The 22,039-nt window shown below is 40.5% G+C and overlaps 1 protein-coding gene across 1 annotated transcript in view; it reads right to left on the reverse strand.

Moving 5' to 3' along the window:
• ZZEF1 (zinc finger ZZ-type and EF-hand domain containing 1) overlaps positions 1-22,039 on the reverse strand; it is a 92,561-nt gene that overhangs the window by 41,579 nt on the left and 28,943 nt on the right. The window contains exons 11-28 of the mRNA XM_075904370.2: positions 20,646-20,794; positions 19,726-19,837; positions 18,273-18,485; positions 17,499-17,599; positions 16,241-16,401; positions 13,597-13,730; positions 12,620-12,690; positions 12,010-12,124; positions 11,147-11,306; positions 9,789-9,910; positions 9,577-9,699; positions 7,645-7,811; positions 6,928-7,009; positions 6,056-6,257; positions 4,423-4,571; positions 3,907-4,147; positions 2,392-2,471; positions 446-539 (exon numbers count right to left, since the gene is read on the reverse strand). Coding sequence (XP_075760485.2) covers positions 446-539; positions 2,392-2,471; positions 3,907-4,147; positions 4,423-4,571; positions 6,056-6,257; positions 6,928-7,009; positions 7,645-7,811; positions 9,577-9,699; positions 9,789-9,910; positions 11,147-11,306; positions 12,010-12,124; positions 12,620-12,690; positions 13,597-13,730; positions 16,241-16,401; positions 17,499-17,599; positions 18,273-18,485; positions 19,726-19,837; positions 20,646-20,794 — 2,476 coding nt within the window. The remainder of the gene's footprint in view (positions 1-445; positions 540-2,391; positions 2,472-3,906; positions 4,148-4,422; positions 4,572-6,055; positions 6,258-6,927; positions 7,010-7,644; positions 7,812-9,576; positions 9,700-9,788; positions 9,911-11,146; positions 11,307-12,009; positions 12,125-12,619; positions 12,691-13,596; positions 13,731-16,240; positions 16,402-17,498; positions 17,600-18,272; positions 18,486-19,725; positions 19,838-20,645; positions 20,795-22,039) is intronic.

Genomic DNA, 22,039 nt, shown 5'->3' on the forward strand with positions numbered 1-22,039 from the left:
CCAAATCAAATATTGTGTAATACCTCTCCTATGTAATTTAGGTAGAAATTGGCTCTTAATTTTTTATCACCTGCCCGGAAAGTCTTGAAGGTATGGTTACGTGGCCCTTGACAGTGAGAGTCTGAATTTCCCTGATCAAAATTTTCACACCAACCGTACAAAGCATACAACATGTAAAGTGTCATTACAAACAAGTTTTTAAAGTGACAGTTCAACCATCAGTAAGATAGTCCGGCATACTGGTTGTTCTCTTTTTAGGAAAAATCTGTGGAGACAGTGCACATCACATCAACTTTTTATTCCTATCCACAAAGTTCTAAACCTAAGACAGCCCAAACTGCTAATTAATTTCCTTGAGCAAAAAAAAATAATAATAATAAAATAAAAAAAAAATGAGGAGAGCTGCAAGATAAAGTTAAGCTAAACCATTGGGAAAGACACTTACCAAGGATTTCTGGGTTTACTTCACTTGTTTCTGTATTCTGTTTCTCTGCTGTATCATTTCCTTTACCCATCAGGAACTTCTGCTTCATTTCTAACTGTAGATAGGAAGGATTTCATGTTTTTAATTTAATTAACATCCTATCCAGATGGCATGACAGCATGAAGACTGCACCATAATTGCAGAATCTCATTAGTGTGTCTTAAGGCTCTCAGAAGCAGACTATGGGTATGTCTAGACTACATGCCTCTGTCGCCAGAGGCATGTACATTAGGCTACCTGACATAGGAAAATGAAGCGGCGATTTAAATAATCAACGCTTCATTTAAATTAAAATGGCTGCTGTGCTGTGCTGATCAGCTATTTGTCGGCACAGCATAGTAGTGTGAACACTCCGCCGTCGACATCAAAGCCCTTTGTTGACAGCCCCGGTAAACCTCATCCCACAAGGAATAACGGGGTGGTCGACAAAGGGCTTTGATGTTTTCTGGATGCTCCGCGGTAAACATCAAAGCCCTTTGCCAACCACCCTGTTATTCCTTGTGGGATGAGGTTTACCGGGGCAGTCAACAAAGGGCTTTGATGTCGACCACGGAGCGTTTAGACTACAGCACTGTGCTGACAAACAGCTGATCAGCACAGCACGGCAGCCATTTTAATTTAAATGAAGCGGCAATTATTTAAATCACCGCTTCATTTTCCTATGCTGGGTAGCCTAATCTACATGTCTCTGGCGACAGACTAAGACTTCAATACAGGACTAGTTCTTTATGATCTACAACCTCCCACTGGCCATCTGTGGCACAATCCAGTGAAATCCACCACAAAACCTGACTTCTTGGAGCCAAAAGAAAGTGGAGCTGATTAAACCAATTATTTCAGTGAGAAGTTTTGCACAACAGCCGTTAGTTCGGGTAAAAGTAACTGTGCAAATAGCATCTTCTTAGTGAAGAGAGTTGATCCTTGTGTAAATCTTTTGAAGACAAAAGAATAATAATTTTACCACTCTGTCTATTAGGATAGCAGAGCCAAAATAGATGTGAAGGAGAGATTTCTCTCTGGTGGGTACATAAAGGTATCTGGAATAGGCTTTGAGGGGATACTGATGAATCCCTGTCATTTGAGGTTTTAAAAACAGGTTAGACAAATACCTATCGGCAGGGCTCGGCAATCTATTGAATCTACTGCGCATGCGCAGTGCGGGGCTGGCAAGCGGCTTTCGCCGCAGTTCGTCAAGCCCTGCCTATCAGTATCTTAGAAATGTAGGACTGTCCTTGTGGAATCGCTGCCTCAGAACAATAGGCTGAACTCGATAACTTCTTGAGATACCATCAAGCCTTCCATTTCTGAGATACAGGAAACCCCCGACATGCGACCCCCCCCTCCCCCCGAGTTCTGACCCCCCCGGCACTTACAAAAATGGCTGTAAGTGCGGAAGGGGCCAAAAACCCTTGGCCCACATTTATGACAGCGCATGGCACCCATCGTAAATGAGGGTTCAAATTATGATGCCCCCAACTTGCAACGCTTCCCCAGGAACCAATCGTGTCTCATGTCGGGGGCCACCTGTATTATAATCAAAAGAATGCCAATCACAGGGGGGAAAAAGATCTCTTTGTACCCTCAGAAAAACCTCAGGAAGAACTTTGCTCACAGCATTTTTAAATACTGGTAACAGTGTATGAAATAAAAGGTCTAAGCTGTGATTATGAAGGTGAAAATTGACTTTGTAGGGCTAACAGTCAGGAAAAACTTCCTTCTTTTTTTAAACTGAACAAATTTTATCCATAATGATTGAGAGAAAATAAAAACATACCTCCCCCACGGAACAATTATTACAAGGCCACTTATCAAAGTAAAGGACGCAGACCCGGCCTTGGGGCTCAAGAGCAAAAATATATGTAAAAGAAGAAAACCTCAGTAGAAACAGTCATCGTGAGTAACCTTACCATCCATATTCTAATCCCATCAGCCAGGGAATATACTTGTGCAAACTCATCATTCAGAGAAATCTTGCCTCCACTGTTGACTATGAAAACAAAAAGAAAGACGAGTCCTTTTATTTGCTGCTTCAGTTTCACATCACTGAACAATTTAAAATAAAATAACTGCAAGAGACTCTCTTAAGTCAGTGGTCACCAGTAGATCTTGGAGCCTCTGACAAGTGATCTTGACTAGTTTGGCTGGGAGGCCATCAAGTGCTTCTCCCCGCACTGTCCTACTGCTCCTGCCCAGAGCCTCAGAGTTGCCCCAGGGAGCCTCCTGCTTGTTGTGCAGGGTGGGGGAGGCAGAGGGTGCTGATATCACTCTGTCCCACTCCCCTGTGCCCCATCTTCACAGAGTAAGGAAGGCGGGGCCTCAGCAAAGAGGTGGGGCTGGAGCAGGACCTCGACCTCGGAAAAGTGGTGGAGTAGGGGTACTTGGGTTTGAGGTAGATCCTGGACCCATGTTGTTTTGGACTCATGTTGTTTTGTTCCCTATGTTCTTAGGGATATGATTTTAATGCATACCAGCCTTTATATCATCTACTGTACCCTGAACAGCAGATCTATTTGCAAATTTCAGTAATGCATGAAGATATGCAGGTAGGGTTAATTTTTACATTGTTGTGCTGCAAATTTAGAGGCAGGAAAAATAGAGGCTATTCCCAGAACTTCAGTGGGAGCTGCAGGTGCTCAGAATGCTCAGAATCAGGCCCTGAGTGTCCAAATAGCATTTCTTTATTCAACAGATGAAAACTTACTTGTGTTACAACGTGCTACCTGAAATAATGTATCATACATTAAAAAGAAAAACTGGCAACTCTACTCTCTGGAAAGGTACAAGCTGAAATGCAGAGAGCCAACTGCATGAGTTAGGAGCAGAATATTAACTCTAAAAAAACCCATGGTGGGTTACAAGTTTACTTTCCATCACCTGACAGTATGTAGGGGATTAACTTTCATTTCCTCCCCAAATTGTACAGTTAAAATGCAAATATTTTGTTTCTTGTTCTTCAGGAAACCTTTAATGAGAGCTAGAAATGGCTGAATTAGTGAGAGGTAGTTACAGGTGGCACAACTGGTGGGAAACAAATACGTCAGAGTTACAGTCCCAGTTCAAAAATCAATATCCCTTGTGGACTTGGCAAATCACAACATCTCTGACTTAGTTTACTCATCTTTAAAGCAAGAATAACCCTTATTTGCCTACCCTACTTAACAGAGGATTTGTGATAATTTGCTAATATTGGTAAAGAGTTCTGATGATAAAAACCACTAAGAAAGCATTATAATCTTGTTATAATCCACTGTGGTGCCCAACTGGTGATAGCAGCACTGTAATATTTTCTTTATACAGGATGACACATCTAACTTGAATATTTGTGAAATTAAATACATATTCCAAGTTCTACATCTGAATTATAGGATTTCTTAGAAATTATCAGCCTTCATTATTGATATATTCACTAATATCAGAGTTACCATATTTTTGTAGCTTCCCATATAAATCTGGAGTGAGATACACCAAAGCAGCAAATGTGGCGTTCACAGCTTGATCAACAGTGGAACCAGCAACTACATCTGTCTTTGGGGCCTGTTTTTTACATGCCTGTATAAGTCCTTTGAAAAGCTCGGAATTTTGCCCATAGAAATCCTGGCAAGGATCTGATTTTGCAAAGTCAAGCAAAAAGTTATGGCAGTCATCCGCATGAGAGTTCTTCGTCTGGTAAGAGAATTAAAACATTAATTTAGTATCAGCTGAAAAAAGCTTGCATCTCATTTATATAATTAAACATCCCATTCCTCAGAAAGATTTTACAGATAACACCACAAGGTTAATAAAAAGGGCAACATTTAAAAAAAAAAAACCAGCTCATGAGATGGCCATCTTAGCATGGCAGAGTACACTTAGAAATGTATCAGCTCGTTAAGACAAAATAAAACTATTCTCATGCATAGTATTTTCATACCCATAGCATAGATAAGGTGGCTAATTACCTCTTTTTTATTTTGGTGCACTTGAGTGGGTTCATTTGTTTCTAAAGATGCCTCAGGACACATCTGATGCCTGAAGACAGGTTTCCATAAAGGAGAATTTAGAACTGATGTCACTTTTGAAGGAGGCAACTCTGCTTCACTACCTAGCTCTGCAAAAACAGCAAGACATACGTGAATTTATGTGTAATACTAAATGTTTTTGTTCAATTTTAAAGGATTGCATAAATACATAACTTTAAACACCTGCCATGAAAGTGGAAAAAGATGGCATGTTCAACAAAACAAATTTAGACTGATGACATCACACCACTCCTGTACAGTCTTACAACTATGAAACAGCTGACATTAATGCAGATTAATGACTAAAATGCAACAGAATGTTACCATTATAAAAAGCTTTACATTTAAACATCTATGACGTACTCATGATCATAGTACCTGAGTACTAGTTAACAAGGTTCTCTTAGCATGTTATAAGCCACCACAGACCTGCCATAACCTATTGCATGCAACAAAATACATTTAAAAGTATACACTGAGGTAACATTTTTTTAAAAATAGAAGCACCAAACTTTAGTTCCTAAATCCACAGCTAAGCATCTGCCTAGCTTTCTGGAGTATTGACAACTCAAAAAAGCTCCCAATGACCTCTATGAGAAATAGAGGATGTCCCAGTACCTCTGAAAAATAAAGCATGTGTCTAAATATAGACTGCTTCCTAACTTAGGATTTTCTCAAAAAAGCCTAAAAAGCCTTGAATGTCAAGCTTTCTATGGCAGGAACTGCTTCTCACTGTGTGTGTAGACAGTGCTTAATACTGTATATCATGAGTGATCCTAGAATACATGTAAACAATCAAACATAGAAACTTGTCTAAAAACTTCTGGGGAAGTTTAGGTAGGCAGAACAGAAAATTGGCCAAATCACATGGATAGGTTATACACGGCTAAGAGCAGATGACGTTTCATACTGACCCTTCAACACAGAGGCAGAATATATCAGAATGAATTCTGCATTAAGGTTCAAAGATTTAGTAAATCAATTACAGATTAGACTGAAATATGGTGCTCCAATACAGAAACTGAAATAAGTGTTCCCCAAGCTCATTTCAGATTTACGAAATTCCAAATTTACTTTAAAGTCAGCATAATTTATGTGCTATGAATTCTCTTACTTTCCATTGTTTTACTGCAAATTTAATGCTGCCAAACTATGGAGAACGAAATCCTCATGAAATCCACAGAAAAGGTACAGTATATGCAATGGCAATGAAAGCTTCTTCACACACAGCATGCTTCAACATTTAACATGACTGCCTCTGGATCATAGTAGTTATGACTCCAAGTCCATTCCACTGCTGGTTTTTGCATGGTTCACAAAGAGAAGGCTAAATAATTAGCATAGGGCAGCAATCAAACTTGCTGCACATACTCCACTAAAAAGTCACTGGATGGTTAAAAGTTTTGGTTACCACCAGCTTGATCTGTAACTTTCAAGTCAGTGGACTTTGTTTTCAAGTATGAGTGGGCTAGAACAACCTGTATTCCTCTTAAGAATATTAAAAAAAGAATAGATTTTTGCATTTCATTCCCATCATAGAAACATGATTGCTAGAGAAACTAATTTAACTTACCCAGTTGGGATCTCAGAGCCATACTCCGAGAAGCCAAGCGCCCCATCAACCTGGATACAAGAAGCTGTAAATCCAAGCCCCAAGAAACTGCAACATCTGGTAGGCCATAAGCAGTGACGGAGAACTTGTAGCCCCACTCATTATTACTGCTGTCAGAGTGAAAGAGAAACTGCAGCCGTGGGCCAGCCTTAAAGGTCACTTTCTACAGAGCAACAAAACAGTCATTTTGCCAAATGTACATGACAGGAAGACATTTTGGGGTCATGAGTTTCCTTCAGCAATTGAGTTTTTCAATATTCTCATATTTTCTCTGTAATGTGTGCTACCACCCCCATTACATGACTGAAAAACCCGCGGCATTTAAAATTTCAACTTTATATTAAAAAAATAATTGAAAGTTTCAGCTCACAATACAGCTTTTGATGTTAAAAAATACAACAAGAATTAAAGGTTACGCTGGAGTAGCTACAAAGCATAACTTGAGTGGCCACAAGTATGTAATAAATGAACTTAACTTACCACTTCAGGATTTATTTAAAATTAATGAGGTACAAGGGGATCAAAGAATAATATCAACTGTATGTTTAACTGAAGCGAAACATGATTTTCTATATGCTAGCCAGTGATGAGTTAATCAGATACTAGTACTGGAAAGGACCTTCTGGACCATTCAACATATTTGTTTCCATCACTGTAAATTACAGATTTCCTCCCCCTTCACCCATCTAGGTATTTAGAGATGGGTGTATGCACACATACACGAAAGACAAGATGTTGTCAGTTTACAAGATCTTTGCAAAACATATCTAAAATACCACAGAGTTCAATATTAAACACATGTATATTTTGCACAATATTCTATAGTCACTCACCTTGGGCCACTTCTCAGTGCCAACCTTCGTGTCATAACGAGTTTTTGCACCTCTGGCATCAGTGAACTCCAGGTAATCATATCTGCAGAGAGTACAACTCATTACTTATATATTTTTATTTTTTAAACTTTTGGGCAACTTTACTATAGGATTTCTCATCTTTCCCTAACCACCCCATTCTGGAGACTCAGCAATGTGGATACTTTGCTTCTTTCGATCATTATATAACTATTTCATTATTTCAGTACAACACCCCTAGCACATATATGGCCATTTCTGCAACAGAGCTCCCTGATCCTTAATATAAAGTTTAAGTATTAAGCATTTCTCAGTGCACGCCAGAAAAGCAGAGCTAAATTACAGAATGATCTGAACTTTGGAATAGTGGTTCTTAAGTGGGGTAAAGTGAATGCTGGGAACAGACAATGATGGGCACAGTTTTTTTCAAGTACTAGTGCAAAAGCAATCAATGGAAAGCATAGTCCCACTGCCTGAGGAACAGGGCCATGGCACTCAGGGCCTGTGCAGGAAGTTTATCTGAACTCTTTGAAGTGGGATTTCAGCTGTGTCAAGAATCTTAACCGTGGTGCAAAGAAGAGTACAAAGTGGGTCATGCATTCTGAGGGAGAAGTTGGTGGAGTAGGTAATGCACATAGGGAGGGATATGGCCCTCTGTGAATAGCTTTTGGAATCTGAAATGGCACACTGTTAAGTTACCTCCTTTCTGTTTCACATTTTTCATCAAACTCCACCTCAAAGTAAGTTGCCCCAGGACAAAGGAAAACTGAGACCTCATGGCAATTATTTTCATAGTTGTGAGGAGATTCCATTGTCCATGTTCGCAGCACCACGGGTTGTTCTTGCTGCCAGCTTTCCAGGTCCACCTGCGTAATTAAATACAACTTTCACCTTACAAGGGACAAATGCAAAACATACAGTGGGAGCACAAGATTATTTCACATTTGAGTGCAGAGTTTTGAATAGTCATATGCACAAGATATAGTACGCGTATGTGTGTAAGAACTTATCCCTCTACTCACTTCATTATAAGGAATGAAGCCAAGTAAGATTATCAAGCATGTACTAGTATTTTATTAACTTTTTATTTTCCTCTTTAATCTCTTTCCTGTCATCAATCCTTCTCTACTGTCCTATGTATTTATAGGCTCATCATTTCAGTGTCATTATCTACTTATTTCTCCTCCTGCCATATGCAGGCTCTTCTGAAATTTCTTATCTTTCCTTCCTTTTTTTTTAAACTTCAAAATCCAACCTTCCTATATTCAAATTACCAAAACCTTCATGAAAGCTTTTGTCAACCATAAACCTCTCCTCTGGACTCTCAGTCACTCCTCTCTTCCAAAATCAGTCTATCCAAAATGCTGACATTCTTCCATGGCTGCTATACCAACTGTATCACCACTCTTCAAAACCTCTCACCAGCTTGTTTTTCAATTAAGCTAGTGCAAGCTCTTCATTTCCCCCTGCAGAACAAAAGCATAATTTCACCCTTAAAAGTATTTTTCCTCTTATTTCCTCTTAACTCAAATCCACTCTCCCATTCCCTTTGATCAGCTTTTATATACTCACATACCACAACGATAGGTGTGGTATAAGAAACAAAAACAGAGATTTCCTACTCTTGACTCTGCATTTCATCATGCAGCCCCATATACTTGAAAATAGGTCCCCAACCTTGTACTTTTTAGTATCCTTTAAAAACTTCCACTTTCTCCTTTAAAACAATGTATCCCATTAATCCATCCCAACACAATGGGTATGAAACTGCAAGCTCCTAGGACAAATGTCATCTGTTGTATATTTAGAATGCAATCAAAAATATTAATTCACACAAACTTCTTAATCTACAGAGTGAATCTATTTTCAACCACATAATAACTAACTTATGTTCTAACTAAATCAGTGGTTCTCAATTGCAAGTATGCAAACTCCTAGAGGCATACAGAGGTCTTCCATGGGACATATGAATTCATCTAGATATTTGCCTAGTTTTTACAACAGGCTATATAAAAAGCACTAATGAAGTCAGAACAAACTAAAATTTCATACAGTGACTTGTTTTATACTGTTCCATACACTACATGCTGAAACGCTGAAACACATACACAGAGTTTATATTCCAATTGATTTGTTTTCTTTCAATTTATTTTCTTTTTTTTATGCCAAAAGTGAGAAAGCATGCAATTCTTCAGTAATAGTGTGTTGTGACACTTCTGTATGTTTTATTTTTATATTTTTGTAAACAAATAGTTTAAGTGAGGTGAATCTTTTATACACAAATCAGACAACTGAAAGTGGTACAGTAGTCTACAAAGGTTGAGAACCACCAAATTAATTGACCTTAGCATTTTTTTATTCATAACTTAGTTTACTTAAGTGAACATGATCTTTTTAAATAAAGACATGTATGGTCCCTTTAGAGTTGTGTGTTCTGAACAGTTTTTTTTATGTAACCTGGTTGCCCACTTGTAGTTGTGACTTCTCTGCTATAAAAATGCTCAAAATGACTTTACAGAAATCTTGGAGAGAGACAAGTTCATCGGATAAAGACCAAGGCAAAGAAGACTTCAGAAGGTTACAGAGAATCAGAGATGTTAAAAGTATCTATATCCATCTATCTTTGGTTACCTTATTAAGACTCTCTCCGGGTTCACTACAAAGATTCTTCAGCAGCGGTATCAAGATACTGAAACCTTGAAGTAGGGTACAGTGCGGAATGTCTAAAGTGCAGAAATCCAACAAGAAGATCACCTAAGGAAAAAACACACCAAAGTTACAAAGCCTTCATATGCATATTCACACTAAAGGAGAAGGGTAGGACATCCCACTCATTCACCTACCAGCTGCCGGGTTGCCATGGCAAAAACAGAGTTACTTAATTTTTCTACTATAAGTTTGCCACTATATTGGGATAAAAGTGATTCTAAAATTGTCCTGATATTTGACAGGAACTGACCCACATCTAAAAAAAGAAAGAGAAAACATTATGTAATAGAAAATTAGCCACATTGAGGATTCACTACTAGAAGTCTGTGTTTTTCCTGTACACTTCTCCTGGGCTTGATATTGTACAAAACAGAGAAAGACAGGTGTTGCCCCAAGGAACTTACAGGTCCCCTGCAAGCAATGATACACTGTCAATGACAATACCAAAAGCAGAAACTAGTACTTTAGTCAAACTACATCTCCTTGAGCTAAAACAGCTGTTTCAATAATCCTACTGTAAACATCTGATTTCATAGATCAGTGGTGGGCAACCTTTTTTGATCTGTGACCCCTGCACCGTGGGGGCTGCCAACTGCCGTGCCCAACCCCCAGCTGGCCAGATCTAGGCGCTGCAGGGGCCACCAACTGCCAGGCCCAGTGCTATGCAGCCACCAACAGCTGGATCTAAGTACCATGACCCCCCCAGGGAAGACATCCACGACTGCCTTGGGTTGCGCACCACTGTCCTAGATCATTGTTTCACTAAGGAATGAAACGAATTATGAACAAGGCCAGCAACTTTTAGATGCTAATATGACAACTGAATACATAACTCGTATACAAATAAAATTAAAGAATACAATCCAGGTTAGAATTTAGAAATGGCCCAATGTTACTAAGTACAAATTTTATACCACTTAACCATTCAGTTTATGGCCCAATTAGTTATTCAAGTAACTGTGGGATGCTATAGTGAGACAAAGCATGCCATGCTGATATGTGCCTTCAAAAAAATCTATATCAAAAGGTTTTATTATAGACAAAGCGTTCAGCTTTTCTTGGCATTACCCAAATCTTCACAAATAACATGCTGCCTCACCCAGAGGAGATTTTACTTTGGAGGGAGAGGATGGTAAGATGCACTAATAATGGACAACTAAAGAAACCATTTAAAATGGAAGCCAGTAACTAAAAATTCTGTTTCTTCATAGGCTCAATACCTAGCATATTTTTTGCCTCAAATTAGTTTCTCATGATTTTACAGTCTCCTCAGACATAACAACAACACAGCAACTTTAGCCATAATGATAACTGCAAATTGGTCCATATGGCTCTGGGCCAATTTTCAAATCTGTGAAGAGCACTGTAATGATAAGGATGCTTCAGATACAATAAGTGTCTAAAGATAAAAATGCTAATCAGCTTTTGAAAGCATATTTTAAAGTTCTGGATAATTGCCTATATTAGGCACTGCCTCAGCTCTGGAACTTACATTTTTTAAGAATTTCTATGGCAAGACTCTTGGCTGTATTATCACTTCCCTTAAGTTGTAGATAGCACCATGAAAGAAGGCTGCCCTGTACAGACCAGAATAAGGAGGACAGTACTGTGCCACTCTCTTGCTGCGCAATATCCAGCATCATCATTTCACACTGAAAAGCAATAATAGAACAATATCATCCCATGCACAACTATACAATATCCCATGCACTGCAGTGTGACAGATTATGGGATACGCCACATAAGATACATTACACTCCCCACTCCCTGCATGGCCTTCCCCCTCCCAGGATAGAAGGCAAAAGACCAGTCATATCAGTTGCTAGTGGATGAAAAAAAAATCAAAAGATGTATTTGAAAGAGGTTTTAGTAACTCAGAAATATGAACAGCAAACAGGTCTTTAAGTAGCTACAACTACATTTGGTACAATCCATTGAGGCTTTCAGTACATTCTGTAACAGACTACTTATTTTCACATGTGAAAAGTCCTGACTTTCCAAAGCAGAGATCTTTCAGCCTCTGGACCATGACTGGTTCCCACACTTCAAATTGTTTAATTTGCTCAATTCATTTACAGCTACTATGGAATTTTATGGAAAAACTCCCAAAGACAACCTATTCATTCAGTACATTACCTTATTTCTTACTTCAATGTTGTTACTGCTTAAGATATATTTAAGTTAGTTGGGACCCAATTCCTACAGTCATACATAAATAATTGTACTTGTGTGAATAATCTTATTTACTGGCTTCAGTCTCTTCACATCCAGCATGCCTTTGGGAGCACACCACATTCTATAGAAAAGCAGGCAGAAAAGAAGAAGTGAGAACAGACAATCTGAAAGGATAGCTACCTCTCTGGCTGCCACCAAAAAAAGGGTATCCATGACTGACAACACTGGGCTAATGTCAAAATCCTCAGAAACTTCCTTTTCTGGTAACAACAGAAGTCCACCTGGATCTTGATCACTGCAAAAGACAAAAGATCACTACAAAAGACTTTACTGAGTTAACAGCTAATGATAATAGTCTGAAACAGATGCCCTGTTGCGATGATAATCTACAGGGATCATTTGCGCGTGGTTTCAACCGGAAAAATCAAATCTCTAAAAATCTTTAAAATGCTTTTACACAGATTAAAACAAATAGCAAGTGTTTCTAACGATAACAGTTGTCTGAAGAAAAAAATTCAAGCATAAAACAATTAACAATGCTGCTCAGAGACACTGGGCAATACACCACAGCCTTAGGAATTATTTTAAAATTGGGCAATCTTTGTTATTGACTGGCACAAAAGGAGTATTAGTAAGATGCATAGAGCTTTTTATTTGCTTAAAGAGAAGGTCCATCAATAGTTTTGCTGACTTGCAACTTTCTTTTTCAGTAGAATTTGGAGTTATTGAAAAGGATGAGTAGGATGAAGATAATCAGATAAAGTTATTTTTCAATATTAAAGAGCCTCACCTGAAGTACATGCACAGGGATCTGAAGGTGAGATGCACAGATTGTTTATGTTCCTGTTCTGTTATGTTTTTCTAGGAAATGGAAGAGGTTTATGTTAAAAAAGTTTTTTTTGTAAAAAAATTACAGTGACACGATGGGGAAATAACTTTTGCTGTTTATAGGAGGATTAGTATTTTTACAATTCCAATAGATGTTTGGTTTGCATTTTCTTTATAAAAAAAAAAATAGGCTCAGAAAATGGGTTATACCTTTGGTTTGTAAAAATTTGTAAAACAAAAAATGAAATTTTATCTTTACATTCTCCGCCATTGAGCAAGTCTTTAATTTAAATGACATTTAAATAATTTTTCCTTACATCTCCTAAATGGCTCTTTTCTAAATGCTATGTGCTTACCAAAAATTGTATTTATAATATAAATGTAGTATCCCATCACACATAAGAAGTCTTACAGATCCATATACACATGCTGTATTTTTTAATTATTGCAAGTGAATATTTTACTTTATTTTATTTTCCAATAGGATCTAAATCCAGAAGGAAACCATGATATTAAACACTTTAATAGTATTTAACAGACTTGGACACTATGTGTCAAATCACTGCCACAGGTTTCCTCCTGCACCTGCACATCTATCAATGGGAGTTGTGTGTCAAGACTGATTGTATGCTGAGTAGAGGTTATATCCCTCAAAGACCACTAATATGGAGCTTCACAATGCCACATTTCCTTTGTTAAACAGGAACTTTTGAGAGTATAAAAGAGCTTCCTTTGAAGGTCGACAATTTGAGTTCACAAAGTATGTCTCAAACTATTACTTTATGAAAAGGTAAAGGCAAGCTCCCCTTATCTGGAATGAAATGATTGTAGAGAAAAGGAGAGGAATATATAGATACCTGCTTTCTTTTCTGCATTAAGATAAGATACCTTAGAAATTAATTCCAACAAAACAAAAGAATTTCTCACTGCATGGATTACCATCATGGTGAAGAGCTGGTCCCGTCTGGTCTGTCTATCTGGGAAAAAGATAGCTGCTCCATTGACCAATGTGTTCTTAACTTCCTGCTTTAACATGGTCATGGGCGTGAAGTTGCTATCGCTCACGTCCACCACTGTACATACAAAAAGGAAACGGTTACAATTTCAAAAGTCAAGTATCAGAGGGGTAGCCGTGTTAGTCTGAATCTGCAAAAGCAACGAGGAGTCGTGGCACCTTATAGACTAACAGATTTATTGGAGCATAAGCTTTCGAGGGCAAAGATCCACTTCGTCAGATGCATGTAGTGGAAATTCCAGAGGCAGGTATAAATATACAGGCACAAGAAAAGAGTACCAATCAAGAATAAGGCTAGAGATAATGAGGTCAATTCAGTCAGGGAGGATAAAGCTCACTTCTAGCAGCTGATGGAGAGGAGAAACTGTTTTTGTAGTTGGCTAGTCATTCACAGTCTTTGTTTAATCCTAAAATGATGGTGACAAATTTGCAAATGAACCGTAGCTCAGCAGTTTCTCTTTGAAGTCTGTTCTTGAAGTTTTTTTGTTGCATGATGGCTACCTTTAAATCTGCTACTTTGTGTCCAGGGAGACTGAAGTGTTCTCCAACAGGTTTTTATATATTACCATTCCTGATATCTGATTTGTGTCCATTTATTCTTTTATGTAGGGACTGTCTAGTTTGGCCGATGTATATAGCACAGGGGCATTGCTGGCACATAATAGCGTACGTTACATTGATAGATGTGCAGGTGAATGAAACCATGATGGTGTCTACACCAGTGACACCATCACAGGACTTAACCAGATCAGCTACGCCACGAAAGCTTATGCTCTAATAAATCTGTGAGTCTACAAAGTGCCACAGGACTCCATCACTTTTGCAATTTCAAAAGATTAACCAACTATATTTATCTATCTTTAAATGCACAATAAAATTTCATTTCTTTTTCAAGACACAAAGCACAAGATACCCATCACACATACAGAATGTATAATTTGCAATGTGCTGGGATGTAAATCTATATTGAGATAATGTGCTGCACATTTACTGTCCAAGATAGTACATTCCAAGATACACTAACAGTTCCCTATGACCTATCCCTCTTCGATATGAGAGTAGGATCAAACATGGGCAGCCAGTAATCTAGGCAAGGGAAGGCATGGCCTTCCCAAAACTGCCTACATGCCCCGGCCACCGGGGAAAGCTGGGCTGCGGCACAGCAGCCCACCTCCGCAACTGCCTGGGAAGGCTGAGGCTATAGCACAGCAACCACGGCCCTTCAAGTGGCCAGAAAGGATGGTACTGGGGGTTGGAAAGGCTTGGTTCCAGAGGCAGGCCTCAGGCAGAAGGGGTGAGGCGGGGGTTTGTCTTCCCCAGCTGGGCCTTCACCCGCCACCCACGGTATCAAACACACTCATAGTTCCGTTGATAGACACAGAAAGGAGTCCACATAGAAACAGCATGCTTGTAAAGGATAGGATTTTAACTCAGGTTGTTACTTAAGGTCTGCCTACACAAAGATGTGAGAAAGCCTTTTGAATTGTAGCAAGAAAAACCATCTGTCAAAACAGGGGGAAAAATACTTTAAAACTATCACACTCGGCACAAAGTCATTCATCTCCTCCTTTTTTTTTCATATTTTCTTAGTATGTATTCAAGTTATGGAAAACCTTGTACTTACATAAATGGGGCAAAATCCTGGCTCCAAAGAAGTCAATGATAATAGTCTCATTGACTTCAATGAAGCCAGGCTTTCACTTGTACGTTACCAACCATGTGGGTTCATTCTAACATAGTGATGAGTGGGTAGAGATACTTATAAACAAATCTAATCCTTCCAGTGTTCCCTCTAAGATTTTCCAACCATGAGCAGAGTGAGTTTGGATGTGCGCCACCATGGCACCCAATTTATTAACACACACGTTCCTGGCTGCTGGAGCAGAAATACTGCCTCCCGTCCCCACCATGCAGAATGCCCCATTTCCAGCCATCGGAGCAGACCCCCTCCTCCCCCAGGCCATGCATCATATCCCGTTCCCAGCCGCCAGAGCAGACACTCCCACCCCGCCCTGAAGCGGGTCCTGTTCCCAGCCCCAGTCACCAGAACAGGCCCCAGACCATGCTGCCACGTGGCAGCCCTGGACACTGGAGCAGGTCTCCCCTCCCTCCAACCAAGCGGCTGGTTCCAGCCCTCGGGACCAGCAGCTCCCAACACCATGCTGTGCGGCTCCCCAGAGGTAGATGGGGGAAACATTTTTTGTGCATGCGCACATATTAAATGGGAACTATGAACCCTTTTACTTATTCCAGTACTGAAGTCAAAGGACCAATTTTTCTACTGGTGCAAGTAGATAAAGCTCCACTGAAATACCTTGCCATTGAAACTACTTTCAGGCCACGTATTAGAAGGACAGATGCAAGATCACTTCATCAAAGGCTTAAAGAAAATACACAAGTGAGCTCTCAACTAAACCCATTGATTTAAAAGAGCAATAAAGCATGACAACCTGAAAAGGCAATGGGCTTGCATTTTGGAAAATAGGTTTTATAAGCTCATGCTAGTGTAAAATTCCTTTAAAACAAATCAATACTAATTAAATTAGTAAGAACATAATATCAGCGAACCTTCACACAAATGCCTGTAGAGCTCTTGTGCAGCTTCTGTTTGGCCTGAAGTTTTGCTTTGAGAAACTTCCTGAGTTTTATTGTCTCCAGTAAGCACAGAGAAGCAGCTTTGAAGAAGCTGCAGTAGCACAGTCTGGGCAAAGAGACATTCTTCTCTTGGACTAAAAAGGAGGAAAAAAACCAAAAAACCATACAGAAGTAAAATTTTCACAGGAAGAGCTCATTTCCAGCACACACTATATGCTAAAGCAAGTGGCACCTTGTTCCTTGAGTAATTTCATGGATTTCAATGGAATTAATTGAGTACTGCTGACAGGAAAAGGGGGAGGAAATTAAAACGGCCAGGAGCTTCCACTGCCGCTAGTACTTAGTGTTGAAGGCTCTCTAGGATAGGCGTGGCATGTTCTGGGTGGCACTGAGGCTGCCTGAGGTAGGTAGACTTAACCCTGCACCTTCCGGGGTGTGGAGCCACCCCATCCCTCTGCCCAGAGAACAGGCAAGGCTGTTGGCCCCACTGGTACCAAAACATAAAGGTTACAAATATTTATGCAGTGGTTAAAGCTGTCTAGTCTGGCACCCTCAGGATCTGACTGAAGCTAAACCAAAGAATTTGCTGAACCACAAGTCAATATTATCTAGAGGCATTACCAACACTTCCTCAGCTTACTGTGCTCTTTGAAGACATTTAGGGGTAAATCAGACCTAAATAACAGCACAGAACACTGAGAAACAGGGCTGGTGGCTGGAAGCAAACTTAATGGAAGTGTGGGAAACTTGGCCATACCTATGATCAAACTGGACATGCAGCATGATTTTAGTTAGCCAGATCACAGATGTTGCCGGACCAGAAAGGTTTAACCTATGTAATGTTGTAGCTAAAACCAGATAAGATAGAGATGGGAAAGTGGGCTTAAACTGTCATAAGGGAGATTTAGGTTGGACATTAGGAAAAACTTCCTAACTGTCAGGGTGGTTAAACACTGGAATAAGTTGCCTAGGGAAGTTGTGGAATCTCCATCTCTAGAGATAATTAAGAGCAAGTTAGATAGACATCCATCTGGGACAGTCTAGATGGTACTGGGTCCTGCCATGAGGGCAGGGGACTGGACTCGATGACCTCTCAAAGTCCCTTCCAGTCCTAGTGTTCTATGATTCTAAATATCGACTACCTCAGCTCAATGGTAGAAAACATCAGCTAAATTAAATGCATGTTACTTAAACATATTTATGGCTGTTTTGTGATGGAGGAGGGCCCTACTTTTGCCGTAGTTTATTGTAAAAATTCCAGAAAAGCTGCAGGTCAAGGCCTGTGAAGTCCAAGAGTGATCTGTACTTTAATCCTCTTTCTTTCTGATGAACCTGAAAGAAGAAAAAAAAATTATTCAATTCATTCTGCATAATGCATGCTTACAAAAAAAATTGAAAACTGCAACATATGAAGTATGAAAGAAATATCAAACTGCATATGAAATGCCACTGCCTCCAGAGACAACATGATCAGGCTTCCATTAGCATCAATCAGCTATATCTTTTCACTTGTTGCATCAGACTAACAATTTTCACTTCCTTTCACGTTTCTACTATTTAAGTAGGTTAGATTTTGTGAGAACAAGTTATATTTCTATAAACCAGTTCTAATGCTCCTGTATGCTTCCAAGAAATAAAGATTAGCTATTTGAAAGGTAGCAGAACTTTAATATATGTTGCAATAATTCCACTAAGCACTTTATCATAATGTGTGAGATATGGAAATGCAGTTCAATGTTCATAAAGAGGATATATTGCTACCTTACAAGAGGGCACTTAAATTTAGTTCTTAGTACACTAAAAGTCATTTTCCAAACACTTCAGGTTTCATGACTTGCATATTACTACTACTGTAAGCTGTAATTACAGCTTGCTTGTCTGGTCACTACATTATTTTATAATTCCTCTTAAGTTTGTTTTTGGTGTGCCACCATTTATTCTTATAAATGAATAATGTAATGACCACATGCTTGAACGAACTGAACAAATGTGGAGAGAAACATACCAGGTCCTGAGCAAGTTGTTGGATGAAATGAAGTGTTTTCAGGAGAAGGGTTGTTCCACAAATGCCATCATCTGTTGCTTTGCATTTCAGGCAGTTCATGCTTCTGTTGGGCTCCACTACAGTAGGCCGAAGATACCCCAGAACAGTCAGGCCCTGAACTCCTAGGCGCTCTGCTGTGTCTTGTCTCGTGCACAAGAACTTTACCATTAAATACTGCATAGAAAAATAAAAATACCACATGAGCTACATTGAACTATGTTGAATTCTAGTGCACAGTGGGGATATGCACCTTTGATTTTACAAAATCGGGTGCTAAAAAAACAAAAAAAAACCAACAACCTTAATTAATTCAACCTTATTTTGTAGTGTAGACATGGCCTTAGTAGCACTATTGAATGTAAGCAACATATACATTTAAGATCCAAAGCCATAGTGTCCTGGCCTCCACTACACCCTGCCCTGCTCTGCATTTCTGTAAAACACTAAGTTCTCTATGAGCTATATATTACAGGCCTCTGCAACTGCTATGTTCATCTGCAAACTCTGGTAATCCAATGATTAACTCAGATATTTTAAACTGTGTGTTCTGTTTCTTCGTTTTATAGCACCAAGTTTCCTTGCAAGTGGAAAAACAATAGCTTAATATAAAAAGAAGAGGATAAACATTTAAGGTAAATTAAATATATACATGCATTTAACTTAATTCTTTCCACATTTGTATAAAGAACCTGAAGTCGAGAGTTTCCATTAAGGAATACATCCCCAGTGTTCAAAGGTATTTTTTAATCCTGTAATCATATTGTATAACAGTTCAGACAGCTACTGAGCAAGGATATGGCATGTCCTTGATTCTATCACACAATCGGAACAGAAGGGAAAAGTCCCTAAGCAGCTACTTCTGATATTTTCTACCACTGGAAGAAGAGATTTGGAATCCTGGAACCAAATTAAAATTGAATCCAAAACAACTACATGAACTGGAAAACAAAAGTTTCACTTTTAATTGCTGCAAATTAACATGCTAATTACTGCAGTACTCAATTAATTCCATTGAAATCCATGAAATTACTCAAGGAACAAGGTGCCACTTATCTTGTATAAAGGTTGCAGAATCTAGACCTTATTTTGTAGTAATTAAAAGTAATCAAATTAGAATATTGAAAAACTGTGATTGTGCAGCTTGTTTCATGTTTTGTTCACTAGGCTTACAGTGGAACTCCTCCTCGTGACACAATCCCGTGAGTGGAAACTTTCCACGCTTTTGAGAGAGTCATGTCCCCACTAAATATAAACAAACTGTGGTCCATTGCTTTCACTGACTTTTTATAGCTTTAGTTAAGTCCTCTTCTTGGGAAACAAAAACCTGATGATTATTAAACTGGTCTTCAAGGAAGCAGGAAAATGATCATTTCCTCATTCACATTCAAGTCAGACTGCTCTAATTATTTCTTACTTGGGAAACTCTGCACTGCTGCATTTTGACATCCACTTCATCCCATTCTTCTTCCACCTCAAACCAGCCAACAGGATCATCCTCTCCCAGCTCATCACATGACAAATCACTTCTGCAGATAAAAGCAAATCAAAGTTATAATTAAAAAAAACCTTAAGGATTGCCCACCACTGCTACTATGTTACCCAACTATTTTTACCTGTTACAAAAATTTAAGATTCAGGAAAATGTAGCACCGTGGTCCCCATTTCCATGCGCCCGCCAGGTGCTCGGGGCTGGCCTGGCCCCGGGTGCGCGGCGCTGGGCGGGGGGAGCGCCGGCCCCGAGCGCGCGGCGCTGGGTGGGGGGAGCGCCGGCCCCGAGTGCGCGGCACTGGGAGCGCTGGCCCCAGGCGCGCGGCTATGGGGGGGGGGCCGCCCCTGGGCATGCGGCTATGGGGGGGGCAGCCCCCGGGGCGCAAGTGTCCCCGCCCCCTGGCGCCCGACGGCCGAACGGCCACGCCCCCTGGCGCCCGGCAACCTCGTAAGGTTGGGGACCACTGATGTAGCAGAAACATTTCCCATGCACAGACTCCAACAAAAGCTTGTATGCCATAGACTTTTTTTGTTTTTAAAGTCAATTTTACAGCATACTTGTAGTTGAAAGAGCAATGCAGCTATTAGGAATCAGCATTCTGCATAGATACAGCTCCTCAAAAGTATCAAATTGAGATTTTCATTCAAACTGGCATGGTCAGGATTATGTGTTTAAATGTAGACCTTTCGCTATGTAGTGTCAAGTGACTATTTGCAGGTACAGCAGTGGACACAAAGAAATGTTAAAGACTATTTTTCCAACTTCATCCACACTCTGAATAGGATAGAGGTGGTTTGCTGCAACATTAATTTTAAAATTGTTCGTTACACCCTGCCCACCTTTACCTGTTTTTTAAAAATTGCCTGAATTCTTGTAGTTTCCACTTGTCATAGCTTTCAAATTTTTTAAAATGCTCCTCTGCATGAAATTTTTCTGAAGAGCTGTTATAAGCAAACACCAACCCACACTGGGCTCCAATAGCACCTTTCCGAACCTGAAAGGAGAACATAATACTAGAACACAGAGAAAACTAGGATAACGATTAAAATTATGTTTCTGCTTATAGTTACTCCCCAACTGACGAAAACTTATACACACAAGAATCTAGTTACCCTCAGCTCAGGTGGGCACTGCAAAGCATGTAGATATGCTTTAGGAAAATAAGTTAGCTTTTTCAAAAAAGTAATAAAAATTAAAATAAGGCACAAACAAGCTATTGAAACCTCATCCACTGTTTCCTTTCAGTCATGAGATTTTACCGATGCTTGGGGCATAACATTTTACTTTCCCACCAGAGTAAAGTTTGACATGTACTTAAAAAACACTATACTACATACACAAGAATTAGAAATATCTCATTGGCCCGAATAAGGTATAGGAAAAAAGCAATATAAAATACAGTAAGCTTCTGATAAATACGGCACCTTTGGGACCCAGGGGGTGCCAGATTATCAGATATGCCGGACTATCAGAAGGAGGGGCTATGAGGGGTCTGGGGTGGGGGGGGATGCCACCCCAGACCCCTCATAGCCCCCACCTTCCGATAGTCCAGCTCTGCCCCAGGCGTCCCAGATTCAGCCGCTGCTGAAACTGACCTGCAGCGGCTGAATCGGAGATGCCTGGGGCAGAGCAGCTGGAGTGCTGCCGGGTTGGTCCGGTAGCGCCGACCCTTGGCGCAGCGAGACCAATGGGGCAGCACCCCAGCTACTCTTGGGGACACCTGGGGCAGAGCAGCTAGGGTGCTGCCGGGTTGGTCCAGTAGTGCCGAGGAGCAGCGCTGCGGGACCAACCCGACAGCACCCCAGCTGCTCTGCCCCAGGCGTCCCCGAGTGCAGCTGGGGTGCTGCCCCATTGGTCTCGGCGCGCTACCGGACCAACCCAGCAGCACCCCAGCTGCTCTGCCCCAGGCATCCCTGTTAGGTCCAGTCGGCACTGCGGGGACCAACCTGGCAGCACCCCAGCTGCTCTGCCCCAGGCGTCCCTGTTAGGTCCAGTCGGCACTGCGGGGACCAACCTGGCAGCACCCCAGCTGCTCTACCCCAGGTGTCCCCAAGTCAGCCGCTGCTGAAACTGATCAGCGGCTGATTCCAAGAAGCCCGGGGCAGAGCAGCTCTGCCTCGGACTTCCTGGAGTCAGCCGCTGGTCAGTTTCAGCAGCGGCTGAATCGGGGACACCTGGGGTGCTGCCCGGTTGGTCCCGCAGCCCCGAGGAGCAGTGCTAGGGGATCTACCGGGCAGCG

Source organism: Pelodiscus sinensis, chromosome 21 (assembly GCF_052426305.1).
Source record: "Pelodiscus sinensis isolate ZL-2025 chromosome 21, ASM5242630v1, whole genome shotgun sequence".
Taxonomy (NCBI): domain Eukaryota; kingdom Metazoa; phylum Chordata; order Testudines; family Trionychidae; genus Pelodiscus; species Pelodiscus sinensis.